Below are 15,764 nucleotides of genomic sequence, written 5' to 3'. Positions count from 1 at the left end.
AGCTTATGTCTTATCTGCCCAACTAGATGGTAGGTTCAATTATAGGGAGCTGTATCTCATAGATCCATCTCCTCCAAAGTGCCTTTCACAACAAGGCTGAATATTCAAGAAATCTTTTTTTTTTCCAATTGGATGAAGACAAAGGACTAAAATGGGAAGGAGAGAGAAGTAAATTGCAAAGGAAAAGTTATATGGGAACTAGTGAGTGGGAATATACCTGTTATTTATCAACTTCTGAGATCAAAGGATTTTATTTAATTCTGCAATTTCTATAACTCTGGTGCCATTTTAAAAGAGAGTAAAATTCCTTCCTAACCCCCAGCACCAACTCATAGCTAGGGTTGTAACAGTTCTTCCTCCTGCTCTCACTCAATAGTACAAAAAGTTACCAAATAAAGAACTTGCACTATGGAGATTTAGAAAGACTGGGGTTTTCCATTCTATTGTAAATAGTGGCAAAGCATTTCATACATATTGTTAAAAACAATAACAAAAACTACAGTCAGGCAGAAGAGACACCAGGTCAAAAGTAACTGTTAGTTTGGTTTTGTCTTAAGGGGCGTGGGGAGATTAGAGAACTCTACCACATTTAGACAGCAAGGAAGCAGCCTGTGTCCATGGAGGCTGATGTTGGCTCCAGGTCACTCAGCCAGCAGGGCTGTCTATAGGAAGGCTGCAGTATCCTTTTTTACAGGATTGATGACCACAAGGCAAGAGAGTAAGGATAAAGTGGGGAAAGGGAGTGGATTCTTCCATTCTAGCCAAAGGACAGCTCTATGGAGTCACAAAGAAATCATGGGATTAGGAAATTCCTGACCTTTCCCTCTTCCACTATTGAGACAGAGAGAGGGAAAGAGAGAGAGAGGAGGAGGGAGAGAGAGAGAGAGAGAGAGAGAGAGAGAGAGAGAGAGAGAGAGAGAGAGAGAAAGAGGAGAGAGAGAGAGAGAGAAAAGGAGAGTATGTGTGTGTGTGTGTGTGTGTGTGTGTGTGTGTGTGTGAGAGAGAGAGAGAGAGAGAGAGAGAGAGAGAGAGAGAGAGAGGGATAGGTAGAAGAATTGGATCAAATGAGTATGTAGGTTGTTTCAATACACTTGGGGTTCCCTGGTTCTACCCCCCAAAATTTCTCTCACATGGCCTGGGAAGCTTACACTGGTTTATATTTTAGGGGTCTTCAAGGACAATTAGAAAAAAATACTAGCCACTTAAGGATTCCTAAATGTGCCTGCTCTTAGACTGCTGCTGAGTATTCTCACTATCCCTAAAACCTCTATTCACCCACCAAGCCTAGTTTAGAGGTTCCAATGAGCTGAATGGAGTAGGAGCTAATCTTTTCAATACTCAAGAGGGATAAAACCCTCAAAGGTAAAGAAAATCATGCAAATCCATTTAATTATTTATTTATTTTTATTTTGGCTAGGCAATGGGGTTAAGTGACTTGCCCAGGGTCACACAGTTAAGTAAGTATTGTGTCTCAGGTCAGATTTGAACTCAGGTCCTCCTGAATCCACAGCCAGTGCTCAATCCACTGCGCCATCTAGCTGCCCCGAATCATGCTAATTTAAACCCAATTTACCTCCAATTGTCGTATGTCCCTTCGACATTTCATGTATAGAGTTTTAGCACTATCTTTTTTGTGTCCTCACAGGTACTGTTTTTAACCTCTTCTTCCTCCCTCCCCCAAGACTTTCAGCCCTATGAATTCAGGGATCATGCTTTCCTAGTTTTCCAATATCTGTGTCAGCTTCCCTATTTCCACACCCAAACTTGCCTAAAACGGTGTTTTGTATGTAGCAGGAATTCAATAAGTATTGATGACTAGATGTAAAATGGCTACCCCAAAGTCAAATATAATGGAAGCCATGGGTAGAAAGCAAATAATTTACGTTTTATAAGTCAATATCTATTTAGTCCTAAGAACCAAGGACACCTAAAAAGGAAAGAGACCTCATCTCGATTCCAGGATTTCAAAATGCATGTGCAACATAAATGTTCTTTGTTGACTGACTTGCTTTGAGCTAGTTCCTTAAAAAGTATCACCTCCCAGAACTAAATCACCAGTAAAACTTGTGCTTATCCTGGAAAAGCAGATACTGCATGTGGCTATCAAGACAGTAAAAGGAAGAAAGGGATTCATTGCCCATCCCAAGCTTATTTTAAAAATCATTAAAGACAGCATAAATAGCAGCAGAAAAGCACTTCAGGTGTTTTCCTAAGGCTGGAAGTCTAGTTGAAGAAGATTATAACAAAAGTAGAAATTTGGCTCTCAAAAGTAACCTTGTACTGTCTGATTCACAAAGGTTCAGTAGGCTAGGGAAGGTAAACAGAAGATGATTATTACAAAGGCAGGGATGGGGGGGTTGGGGTGGGGTGGACAGTAGGGGGTTTTGCTTTTGCTGGTGATATCTCACCATTCCTTGTGTAATTAGCCACTTGTCTATTGGCTCCATGTCAGAGTTCCCACCTTTACCTCTCCTCTGGGCGGAGAAAAGAAATGTCCCAGAAAGAAAGAAATCACAGCAATACTTGTGACAAAAAAGTTAATAGCGTATCAACAGTGAAAGAAAAGCTACTGATCATATTCACTTGTTTATTCAATTTAAAAAAACCATGAAAACCCACAACGTTTCCCTTAGCCCCTCTGTAAAAGAGAAAAAGGGTTTAGTGACCAAAAAGAAACTCTCAATATTAAGGCATCATCAAAGCCAGTCCTTGGCTTCTTCCAATCAAGCAATATAGACATTAAGAAATTAAAAATACTATCATTTGATAAGATGATAAGAGTCATTAGGACTTCTGAAAACAGTGGGGTGATGCAAGCCACTAACCTAAGCAGGAGAAAGTTCATTAAATCCACCAAATCTACTACAATTGGAACACTTTGACCAGTCACCTTACATAGGCTCAAAGTCTTCTGAACTGATAAACACTGGGAACAGAGGATCATTTATACCAGTGTGAATGACAGAAAACACTTGTTCCTAGCACTGCTGATATTAGCAAGGATATTAACTCAACGTGGGCCAGGGTGACTACCATAAGAAAAGAAAGCATTTCTTCCTGGATGGTAACATTGTGATTCAAAAGCTAGGTGGGTTCTTCTCCTCTGAGTATTAGTTTTCCCACACTAGCTCAATTAAAAAATAGCTGGACATTCCTGGGTTTCTATATTTCATTTATCAAAAAGAAAAAAAAAGGGATTGTGATATTGATAATGCTTGGGGTCAGCCAACCTGTACAGGGCTATTGCAGTTCACTAACCTTATAGGGAAAGCTAAGCCCAGAGTTATTAGGAAACAGACCGAGGTCCTACAGGCAGATGTTGGACTAGCTCTGCAATGCTCCCTAGTGGCTGACATTGAGAGGAACATTGCTCTGATTCACCAAACATCCTACTGGTGAGTTCTACGCTATTGTTATTGGTTTTATTTTTCTGCAGGAGGCAAAACTGAATGGAAAGTTACTATGTGGTATGCCTGGGAATTCACTTAGATGAAATTCAAGGTTAAGAAATGGTGATCTGTTATAATAAGTAAGGAGGCTAGTGCCCTTTTTGACCCTTCCTTTAAAGTGAATGGACCTAGACTACACTAGGCTGGTTGAATATAGACTGGCTCTGTGGGAAGGTTTCCTACCAAGATGTACCCCCACTCCCAACCTCACCCCAACACCCACATACATCCTGAAGCCCCTCAGCTCTAACAGGAGTAGATGGGGAATGGTAAACAGGCAGAAAAGCCTAGAGAAAAGCCCTGACTAACCTTTCTCTTCTGGTTATCTGAAATAGTCTAAAAACTTCCAGTTCTAGCTTGTGATACAAAGAATTACAAAATATCACTCACCTCTTTTCATTTTTCTCAACGTTATCTGATCCCTTGTAGGAAGTCACATGGTGAGGGGACGGGAGTGGGTGGCAGTGATACTTACAAACAAGGACTTTCCCAAATTCTATTAGAAATTTAATTTCCTGGGAATTACTCCCTTCAATTCTGTAAACAGTCATGACCATCTACTTACCGAACTCTTCTTCCTTTTATGTTCCAAGATCTTAAAAAACTTAAATGTCTCAAGATGGCTACCTCAAACAAGCTCACTACTTCTTCAGAGTCATGCTAACAGTGCCAACTACACAGTATATAAAGAAACCCTCCCTTCCTCGTGAGCATTTCTCTCCTCAAATAAATATAGGATTTCTAACTAACCTCTATCATTGGATTTTTCTCTCCCTGAAGGGCAAAGTATCAGAACAGTACAAGCTGGAGGCCAAATGCTAAGGGAGAAGCACAGCTGTGCCCCATTAATAGGGCTACGGCTCTTTCCTGCAGTCCAGTGAAGGCCCTATAACTAGGACCCTGTTCAATGCCAAGATAGGCTCTCCCTTTATCTAGCTGGATTTACTCAATAATTCTTTTCTTCTGGGGAACTTTGTTTTCAAAGGTCTCCTTTCCACACAGGGGAAACAGGTTTAAAAACCTACCACTTCAGTGTTCTGTTTTCGAACATCTAATGCAGAGGCCAGTCCTCCCACTGCTTGTGGATCCTCATAAGTGACTCTGGAAACAAAGCAGAACAAGTAGTTTTAGTTCAAGCTACTGATGATGGAGGGATCTGTGGTCAGTTTCTACTCTGAACAATTTGGAATGAAGCCCCTTTCCTGAATATGTAAGAAAGTCTACCCACTGGCTCTGTTTGGGAAGAAGCTAAGGGATCATGCTGCCTCACTGATGTTTGACAGGAATTAGGAGAGTTAGGTTCTAACCGTGGCTTGAGTCTTAATTTCCTGATACTTTTTTTTTTCCTCATCTGAAGATATCATACCCTGATCTCACTAGGATGCTTCAGAGGCTCGATAACAGAACGTCTAAATTCAGTGCTATGAAATATAGCTCAGACTCGGTTTATGTGGAAAGTCAAAGTCATGCTAATTATTATTAAAGATAAAGAAACCACAACTGCAGGTATAAGAAAAAAAGGCTTATGAATAATGGGGCTCTGGAACCATTACACCTATGAATATGAAGGACAGTCTCTTCTCCCCTCCCTCCTACCCCAGTTTTTCTTTTCTCATTTACATAAACACTTTGTTCCAGTGAAGCTGCCAAAAGGAGGGAGATGGATTACTGTTTTGTCTTTAGAACTCTGGAATATGTCCATAGCCAACATTTATATAGTGCTTTAAAGATTCCAAAGTGCTTTACATGCATTATCTTATTCGGTCTTCATAATAACTCTGTGAGGTAGATGAGGAAACAGGCTGAGAAAGGTCACGTGACTTGCCCAGTGTCACACAGGTGTTATCTAAGGTAAGATTTGAACTCCGGTCTGAGCACTCTATCCAGTGTGCCATCTACTTGCTCAAGTTTGTTTACGATCAAAAGGGACAAAGAAGGTGGCTGAAAATAGGACTCAGGGCTCCTTAACAAGCAAAGGGCAGCAGTGTCCCTGAGGGGAAAACAGAGATGGCATGAGGAATTGTTTCTACTTGCAATAAATCTTGACAAAAAGCCAAAAAGCCAAAGCAAAATAAAAAGCCAAAAAGCGTGAAAGAATCCACGAAAATGCTTTTCGTAGAAGCGACATCACAGCTTTTAAATCTCTAACCCCAATTATGCTGGTGTTTGGGAGGGGGAGTTTCTTCACCAAAGTCTATGTAACTGCATGTAAAACTTTTTTTTTTTGCGCAGTTCCAATTTATACGGTAACCCACTCTGCTTCGTACAATCTCCAAGGGCAGGGCATGGGGTGCATGCTTTATTTTGAACAGTGATTTAGTGGTGAAAAAAAAAGAAAAGTCCCTGTTTGTGACAGATAGGAAAAAACACACTGCTACCAAACAACTCCCCCACTGCAGGGAAAGGGAATTTCATTCAACATCCTCATCAGACGCCAGATCTTCAGTCCCACATTTTAAAGCTCTGGGTAGTAAGTGCTGGTCCTCATGAATAGAAGCTCCCTTGCGTTGGCTTTTACCCAAGGCTGAGTCAATTACTCTTGCTCCCAATTTCTTTAGAGTGCCACAAAAAAGCCCCCACTTACGTCTTACGCTGTTCAGCCAAGGAGTTTCCTCTTGTCTGGGCAAACATATCAAAGTCATCTTGGGGGTTACAATGCTGGAGAGAGCTGAGGGTTCCACTGACACTATCTGTCCCCAAATCTAAAGATGACAATAATGAAATGCTGGTCACAGACATACCACTTTTCTCCAAGACAGCAAAATGGGTTAAGGTGAACATTTTATACTACAGATTCAAGCACTTCCTGTTTCACTTCTAAAATGCTCAGTAAGCAGGGAACAAGCTGCAGGGATGGGGATATGGGGTCTGAATGAAGATAAATGTATTTTAACCCTCAATCCGTAAGTGAGTGGCAAAGAGTTAATTTACAGAAGCAAGAGGAGGGAAAGACCAGCAAGAAGGATCACAGGATTTAGAGCTGGAAGGGACTTAGTCCATACCCTTCATTTTACAGATCAGGACACTGAGGCCACAAAAACTATGTGACTTGTCTAATGTCAAACGTAAAAAAAAAAGGTCATGTGACAAAGGTGAAAAAGAAACTGAGGTAATAAAAGATCGTAGGCACTTCTTTTTATCTGCTATTAATTATTTAACAGTGGAAGTGTGCTCAGATTTGTTCTTGGTGGATTTTACAGAGCATGCATGGATATTCTTTGCCTACTTTCAATCCAACCGGGATTGAACCTGGGAGCCAATTGCCAGCCAGGATGACTCAGGGGTTGGTAGTAGGTGATGATGAAAAGTCTTTTTATTGGCTGCAGGAGTGGCTGAGTGGGAACTGAGTGTACGTACAATCTCTCAGTTTCTTTTTCTTGACAGCTTCATGTGATGAGGGCTATTTTCAGTTTTGGGGAAAAGAGGGGGAGGGAGAGAGAGAAAGGCAGCTGCCCTATTTCTCACCCAGCCACTGTGTATCCATGAACACATGAAGCCCCAATTTCTTTGGTGTTAGCCACTTTTTTTGCCTCTACAGCCAATTAAAAGAAGACTTTTTGTCATGACATAGTAGCAACCTATAAATTACAATGGCTGGAAACTGGCTCCTAAACTTCCCCGTGCTGGACTGCTGGAACCAGGCAGGAAATATCTACACATGCTTTATACTGCCTCCCAGGAAGGGCAAATCCAAGCATGCTCCCTTTGTTACAATCATAACTGAACTTACCATTATACATATACACACACACACACACACACACACACACACACATTATACATATAACAGTAGCAACCATTCTCACGGTTTTATGATAAATAAATCATAGGATTTAGTGGCTTATTTAAATTTTGGGTTAGCTGCAATATAATTAAACTTTTAAAGATGATTCTCTTAAAAAAAACAGAAGATTTGGAAAGTTGCTATGGAACTGGTGAGGAACAAACAGGTAGGTCACAAATACAGCAAAAAACAAACTCTACCATGAATTCAGGAAAATAATTATTCCCACACTCTTCTAACTGGAAAGAAAAGGTGGGGAGATATTTAGAACTCTGCCTAGCATAAATTCAGTGGAGAATATGGCCTCTAACGGGGTATGATGGGACTAAGGAAATTCACAGAGAGAAAGACATTAAACACAATACTTACCCAGGCCAGCTAGCTGTGAGGAAAGAGAAGATGGTGGTGCTGTGTTACCCACCATTGGACTCACTACAGCTGGAGAACCAGGACCAAGATCTATTAAATTATCTTCAGTTACTTCATTCAGGACCTGTCAGAACATGAGAGAGGCAGTGAGCTCCTTGTCCCACATTTCTTGCTGCATAGTAAAAAAACAAGCAAGGTCATTACAAACTAGAATAGGAGATGGTAACCTGCAGCACGCATGCCACTTTCCAATTTTCAACAGTCTTCTGATTTTTAATGGCTTCCAGGCTGGTAGCTGTTATTACTATCCCCTCATTGTCCCCCTGAGAATCAGCATATACTGCTTAGTGTAGTCAGCACACACCAGAAATTCTCTATTCCTAATCACACAAGAACAAAAAGGGTATACCACTACTGAAAGGTTGCCTACAGCAGGAACTAGGTAAGTGTAAAAAGAAGCTAGAGGTTTTCCATCAATGAGACTTTGTTGGCATAATGGGATCACACCCTCAAATTTTGGAACAGCTTGCCTTTGCCTTCTATGCTACTCCTCCCTATCTCACACCACCTTTCTTCTTCCAAATGATTTCTTTCTGCTTACAATTCATTAAATAAATCTCCAACTATGGTTCTCCCCAATAATACTGGCAACTTGGGCTTATGCTCTTCACTGACCCAAAACACCTTTAAGTGCAAATACCAGAGACCAGGGGGTGGGAGAAGGAGGACATCACCAAGATGGGATCTACCAAGGGAGGTAGAACCAGCCCTCTTCCACATATAGGATTCTGAAATGATACTTACTCCGTTACTGGTATTTTGAGCAGAACGACCTGACCTGTACCGTTCGAACCTGGTAGGGGTGAGGGGGAAAAAAAAGAATAGGGAGAGGGATCAAACTCAGCAAACTGCTAAGCTGTTCAGGTGCGAGGGGAATCTTAGTTGTCTGGGAGACAGGAGGGATCCTAGCATTACCTGCAGAGGGCAGGAGCCCCCGTCTCTTTAGGGAGCTCATTAGGGAACACAAGCACACATTTACACAGGCCTTCCCAGAGGTGGGGGAGGGAGGCAGCAAGGAGGCATCCAGAGAAAACAGATGCAGATTCTCTGACTTTCATCTCACACCATCAAGGCAGGGTATTTTTGGGTGTATATGTATCACAGGGTGGTGTGTAAAATTAGCTCATTATGAGCAATACCCACCATTCCACAGACACCATCAGACTACAGACACACCAGCCTTGGCAGCCTCCATCACCTCCCCCTGGGACCTGAGGGTACCTTGGCATCCTATCTACAAAACGAAGGTAATAATCTTGGGCTCCGTAGCTATTTCACAGGACTCTTGTCAAGAATAATTAGTTAATGCTTATGATATGTACTGCCCTGCCCCTTCCCCCCAAGTTCAATGAGAAAGGTATTGGATAAAGACAGGGGCCTTTAATTATTTGGCTGGTGGTAAGTGGGCCACTTTATCTACCTCTCTGAGGAAACAGGTGGGACCACAAAGATGAGACAGAGACCTCTGGGACCTCTATCTCCTGAAATGGTCCATGAAAGCCAGGGAGCAGCTACTGGGTTGTCCTGACAGGAAGCTGTCATTCCTGACCAGCTGCCTGGGATCGCCTGGGCTCTGGTTGGCTATAGAACCATACCTGTTCTGAGGCACAATCAAACCATTCTCATGCTAAGGTATTCATAAGATGTAGAGTGTGTGTGTGTGTGTGTGTGTATGTGTGTGTGTGTGTGTGTGTGTGTGTGTGTGTGTGTGTGTAAGAATCTATAGTTGAACAGAAAACAAAGAAGAAATTTAGTAGCTAAAAGCTCTGCACCAGACTTTTCTGTGCCTCTCCACCTACTTTTCCTTTCCCCTCACAGCTCTCTGGGGCTTGCTTCTGGGGAGAAAGAGGCCTCCTTGGGTTATTTTAGAGTTGGTCTGTTATTAGCCTGTTGTGACTTCCCTCCTACACTTATCAATGTCAGAAAACTCATGTTGTGCTTTCAATCTTGATTTTTACAGGAAAGAATAGAAATGTCAAGGTCTGGATAATTTCTTACACTGGATATCTGTTCTTATATACTCTTAGTGAGGAAAAAAAGAAATATTTAAAAAACAAAATCTAGGTGGGATAATTCTTTTAGTGCAATGTGGCCTCAATCTCTGATGGAGTCACAAAAATGAAATACGACAATGAGGTAGATTTTAAACTGACGCTCTGGTATTAATACTCTTGTGTCATATGCTACAGAAGGGGACCGAATAGGTTAGGATGCACAGGACAATAATAGAGAAAAGGAAACCACTTGGTGTCCTGTGCAGAGAGTTGCCATCTCAAGCATTTCCATCTAGATTGGGGATTCCTGATACCTAGAATTTGTTCCTGTGCTTCAAGTTGACAAACCTTTATGAAGTACTTACTAAGTACATGGTAGGTTCTACTACTGATGGCCTTCAAACACTAAGTATGGTGATTTCTTTATCTGTAAACTGGGAATGAAAAGCATACTCGAAGCTCCGCCATTCCCTACCAATACACTGGAATGCTGGGAACAGATTTATAAAAACAACAGCTACCAAAATTCACTCAGGCAGGTACTTAGGTAAATGTATGGAATTATCACAATCAATTAATATTTACTGAGCATCTACCAGGCTTGCAGTATATTATTATAATTGTTGTTACTGCTGATAATAATAGTAGTAGTAATAAGAATAGTACCACCAAGTTACTTGATTGATAATTAATGGGTTATAAAGTACTAAAACATGGTATGATGAGAAGAGCACTGTACTGGAGATATGGGTGCTGGTCCTGGATCACAGATTTGGAGCTGGAAGGGAGGTCAGCTAGTCCAATCCATTCATTTTAAAAATAAAGAAAGTGAGGCCAAGCGAAATTTAATGACTTGCCTTAGGTCACAAAGATGAGCAGCTAGGTGGCACAGTGACTAGAGTGCCAGGCCTGGAGTCAGGAAGACTCATCTTCCTGAGTTTAAATCTGGCCTCAGACGCTTACTAGCTGTGTGATCCTGAGCAAGTCACTGAACCCTGTTTGCCTCAGTTTCCTCATCTAGAAAATGAGCGGGAGAAGGAAATGGCAAACCATTCTAGTATCTTCGCCAAGAAGACCCCAAATGGTGTCACGAAGAGCTGGACGCAACTGAAAAATGATTCAACCACCACAGGTCACATAGGTAGTAAGTGACAGCAGTAAGATTTGAATCCAAGGCTTTCAGCAGCAAATTCAGTACTCATTCTACTGCATCACGATGGCTCTCATTCCGACTATTGCTTGTTGATTTCCACTGGATGGCTACAAGACCTTGAGCATATTATGTAACTTCTTAGTGTTTTAATTTCCTCGCCTGGAAAATGAATGGGTTGAACTAAAGCAGGGTTCTCAACCTTTTTTTGCGGCACAGTTCCCTCTGGCAGCCTGGGGAAGTCTATGGATCCCTTCTCAGAATCATGTTTTAATGTACCAATAAAGTGCAAAGGATTACAAAGGCAACCAAAGGTTAGTGAAAACAAAAGTGGAGTTTTCCTCCAAAATTTACAGATCCCCAAAATCCATCCACATTCACTGGACCCCAAAACTAGATGACAGCTAAGATTTCTTCTATTTCACAATTTTTAGGATTTTAAGAGGCAACAGACAAGTCAGAAAGGTTAAGACAACAGTACTTGACACTGTATTTTCTATCTAACCTATGTTTGCGAATTATAAGATTTTTGTTTTTTGTTTTCTTACTCTTTCCAAGTGAGACCTTTAAGTGAGAAAAGGGTCATTCCTAATTTGTTGCTAGTATTCAGCTATGTTAGGTAGACATAAGAAAGCAGAAAATGGTGTATGGACTTTCTTTTCTTCTTAAGAAAAAAAAATTGTTTTATCAATGTATTTTGTTTTTCACATAACTATTTCCTGATAACTTCCTACCCCTTCTTCCTTATAACAAAGAAAGAGTTAAGCAGAAGCAACCAACAAAATGACTGCATCTCATGGGCTTAGGTTCTCTTTTCTTTCCTTTTCTTTACCCTTCCCTTCCTTTCCCTTTCTTTTCCAAAGGCAGAATTTTATTACTCTCAATGGCTCAGTGTCCAGACATTCTAGACAATTTAAAAGTCAATCCTTTTTCTCAGCAGTGATTTTTTTTATCCTTCTCAAGCTTTTAAAAGGTTCAATACGTAAGAGGGGGACTTAGAAATTACAAAAGCCCTGTGTCCTACCCAACTCCCTAAACCTAGGGTGGGGTAGGGTGGGGTGGGGGAAGGGCACGGGGAGAAAAAAAGAGCCAGATGGAAAGGGAAAAAGAGGGAGAAAAATCAACAGAAACCTAATGGCATGTATAAAGGGCAAATACTAATTCTGCATATCAATTTCCTATGGCTCAATTCCCAGGAGAATAAGATGCATTTCACCTGTCATCTGGTGACAAATTAGCATCTCTAATGAGTATTTTCCATTTCTAATCTCTCTCCCCCTTTGTTTATGAGAAAATCCCTAAGATATTATGCCAACAATCTTTTCAGAGGGAAAAAAAAGTTCCCACCTCTCATATCTGAGGAAGACGTTATTTAAGTCATCATTCACATGCAGCAATTCCTCGGTGACCTCTTCATTAGAAACCCTGGAGATGAGTTCCACAATTCTCTGCTGCATAGCTCTACAGGTCCTGTTCAGTTCCTAAGGAATGGGTAATACCTAATAGTTACCATTACAGAATTTAGATAAAACATTTTTATAGCAACCTATCTACTTTACAGATAGATTTCTGACACTAAAAAAGAAATTCATCAGCCTGCCAAAAGTATTATTAATGTGCTTTTCACTTATCAATGCTTTTAGATACAAGGCATTCCTGAAGATGTTTTAAAAGTGTATCCACTATAAGCAAAAAACTTCATTGCACATACACTATATCCTGGATTTATACTGTTGGTCTTCAATTTTTGTGTATGTCACAAAAATGAAAACTGATGATTGATTAGGTTGAGATTATGAGAAATGAAAGTCTTTGTTAAAGGACCAATATACACATAGGCAGCTAGGTGGTGCAGTGGATAGAGTGCCAGGCCTGGAGTCAGGAACACTCATCTTCCTGAGTTCAAATCTGGACTCACAGACACTTATCAGCTGTGTGACCCTGGGCAAATCACTTAACCTTGTTTGCCTCAGTTTCCTCATCTGTAAAATAAGCTAGAGAAGGAAATGGCAAACCACTCCAGAATCTGTGCCAAAGAAAACCACAAAGAGTTGGACATGATGGAAGTGACTGAACAACAATAATACAAACAGTGAATTGTAACATGGCAAGAAGTAGAGACTGTCTGTGACAGAGACAGTCCCCGTGACTCCCAATGTACTTTATTTCCCCCTTCTCACACACACACTCAACCATAGTGGATATGGTGGAATGTTCTAAGAAGCAATAAGACAATCATACCAGCTTCTAGTCAGATGTCAGGTACAGGCCATCTACTTCCTACTTGCTACTGACCTTAACATCACCCCAAAACATTCCTCTTTCTAATCATAACCTTTTACTATTATAGCCTTCCCTATGCCTCATGATTCCTACCCCCATTCTTCCTTTTCACCGTGACCCCCATTGTCTCTACCCCTCAATTCCTTCTCAGGCTATCATCTATACTGGCTATACTCGCCTTCCTTCTCTTTCCTAACCCCTTGAAAAAACCAAATTAACTATATTATACTCTACTCTTGCATCCCTTACTCCTTACTAAAGTTAACAATAATCTCTTAAAAAATTATCAATATCTTTGGTTTTTATATTATCCAAGTTTGCCCCCATAACCTTCTTCCAACCCCCTCACCATCAGGAAGTCCTACCCTTATAGTCATTTTTTTAAAAGAAAAAAAAAGAAAAAATGGCAAAACTGATGAATTCATTTTAAAAATCTGACAATTTATGTAATGTTTCATGTTTCATCCCCATAGATACTACTCTCCCTTTCCCTCTTAACTTTGGCCTCTGCAAAGGTATTTTCTTTGGGACCAAGCATGTTCTTTGTAATTTTGCAACATTAATTTTCAATTATTCTATTGTTATTGTTCTTTCCACTTACATTGTTGTAATATATGTATGTGTGCATATATATTTATATATGTACACACACATATACACATATATACATACACATATAGTTTTCCTGGCTCTGCTCAGTTCATTTTGCTTACTTAATTTCAGTTCATCATAAGTCTTTCCACGTTTCTCACAATATTCATAATATTGCCATTTCTTATAGTACAGGAATATTCTATTACATTCATGTATTACAGTTTTTTTTTAGCCATTATTCAATCAATGGCCATCTACTTTGTTTATTATTCTTTGCTATCACAAAAAGTGCTGCTATAAACATTTGGTGTATATGGCGCCTTTCTTTTTACCAATGACCTCCTCGGAATATAACAATAATATCTTAATTACCAAATTCAATAGCTTTTTCTTTCTTAAAAAATTTTTTTTATTCCAAAATTAACAAAAACCAAACAAAAAGAGCAGTTATTTCTATATACATAGAACAGAAAAAGAAGATTGTATATGAAACAACAGATCTCTGTTATGTATAGCTTGCTTTTCAAGCACATAATAAATTAAATTTGTAGCTTTCAAAGCCTATCCCATTTATCTGTGTTTCTTTCTGGCCTTCTTCATATTCTCTTCTCTATATTTTCAAAAAAGATGTTAATCTAATGACTCCCTTTCCTTTTCTTTCTTCCTTTTTTTTTTTCCTTTTTGGCTATTCTATCCCTTCTCATATTCTGCCCCTGAGGGACAGAAAAAATAAAAACAAAACCTTTATAACAAATAAGCATAGTAAAACAAAACAAATTCCTACACAGCCAATGTGTTAAAAAATTGTACAACTTATTCTTTATTTTCAGTATATTATCTGTCAAGAGGTGGGTAGGTAGCATGCTTCATCATCAGTCCTCTGGAATTATAATTTTCCATTGCATAGATTATAGTTCTTACTTACCTTAACCACTATCTGCCTCAGTTTCCTCAGCTGCAAAATGGGAATCATAATAGCACCTACCTGCCAGGGTTGTTGTGAGGATCAAATGAGATAATAACTGTAAAGTACTTAGCACAGTGTCTGGCCCATAGTAAGCACTATGTAAATGTTAGCGATTATTTATTAGTAGTATTATTTCTTAGAGCACAATCTTATTTGATCACATTTATTGCTGTAACTTGTTCAACTTTTTCTCAATTGATGGGCACACCCTCAGATTCCCATTCTTTGTTACCTCAAAAGGAATTATATCTTTGTACATTCTTAAAAGTTCATTTTGAGGGGGCAGCTAGGTGGTGCAGTGGATGGAGCACTGGCCCTGAAGTCAGGAGGACCTGAGTTCAAATCCGGCCTCAGACCAAACACCTGACAACATGTACTAGCTGTGTGACCTTGGGCAAGTCACTTAACCCTGATTGCCTTGCTTAAAAATTAAAAAAAAGTTCATTTTGCTTAGAAACAATCCCTCCTTGAGTATATGGCTGCCTTCTAATTCTCTCTTCTCCCCCTTTACCTACTTCCTTGAGTGAAACATGTTTCTGTACCCAACTGTGTGTCTATATTCTTCCCTCCTTTGAACAGTTGAGATGAGAGTGAAGTAAAAGTACCTGTCATTCCTCCTCGTCCTCTCTTCCTTGTTTGCGTGGTCTACTGGTATACCCTAATAATGTGAGGTAATTTTTTCTTAACTTTCCTTTTCTTTCCCCCCTAATATATTTCTCTTCCCTTCTCTTTCCATATTCTTTTCTTCACATCATCAATACATAAAAGAACCAGTTCCAGGCCTTCAATGATCCCTGATAATGACAGGGTTCAGAAAGGACACATCATCTTTCCCATATTAGACTGTAAGCAATTCAGTTGTGCTTACCATTTTATGTTTCTTTCTTTCTTTTTTCTTTTTTTTTGGCTAGGCAATGGGGTTAAGTGACTTGCCCAGGGTCACACAGCTAGTAAGTGTCAAGCGCTGGAGGCTGGATTTGAACTCGGGTCCTCCTGACTCCAGGGCCGGTGCTCTTTCCACTGGGCCATCTAGCTGCCCCTTATGTTTCTTTTAATCTCTGTGTTTGAACTTCAAAGTTTCTACATGCCTATATTGTTTTTATCAGGAATGCTT

At 40.0% G+C, this 15,764-nt stretch overlaps 1 protein-coding gene across 3 annotated transcripts in view; it reads right to left on the bottom strand.

The window, feature by feature from the left end:
• TOM1L2 (target of myb1 like 2 membrane trafficking protein) overlaps nt 1-15,764 on the bottom strand; it is a 152,265-nt gene that overhangs the window by 13,148 nt on the left and 123,353 nt on the right. For 2 of the 3 annotated variants that reach the window (XM_020967302.2, XM_020967303.2), the window contains exons 8-12: nt 12,154-12,287; nt 8,407-8,455; nt 7,603-7,726; nt 6,034-6,151; nt 4,475-4,550 (exon numbers count right to left, since the gene is read on the bottom strand). In XM_020967302.2, the coding sequence (XP_020822961.1) occupies nt 4,475-4,550; nt 6,034-6,151; nt 7,603-7,726; nt 8,407-8,455; nt 12,154-12,287 (501 nt within the window). Of the gene's footprint in view, nt 1-2,408; nt 2,475-4,474; nt 4,551-6,033; nt 6,152-7,602; nt 7,727-8,406; nt 8,456-12,153; nt 12,288-15,764 lie in introns of all 3 variants that reach the window. The other variant, XM_020967301.2, reaches the window with a different exon arrangement.

This window comes from Phascolarctos cinereus, unplaced genomic scaffold (genome assembly GCF_003287225.1).
Source record: "Phascolarctos cinereus isolate Bilbo 61053 unplaced genomic scaffold, phaCin_HiC Scaffold_4;HRSCAF=312, whole genome shotgun sequence".
NCBI lineage: Eukaryota > Metazoa > Chordata > Mammalia > Diprotodontia > Phascolarctidae > Phascolarctos > Phascolarctos cinereus.
Note: the sequence above shows the minus strand (reverse complement) of the source record. Positions and strands in the feature narration are given on the sequence as shown.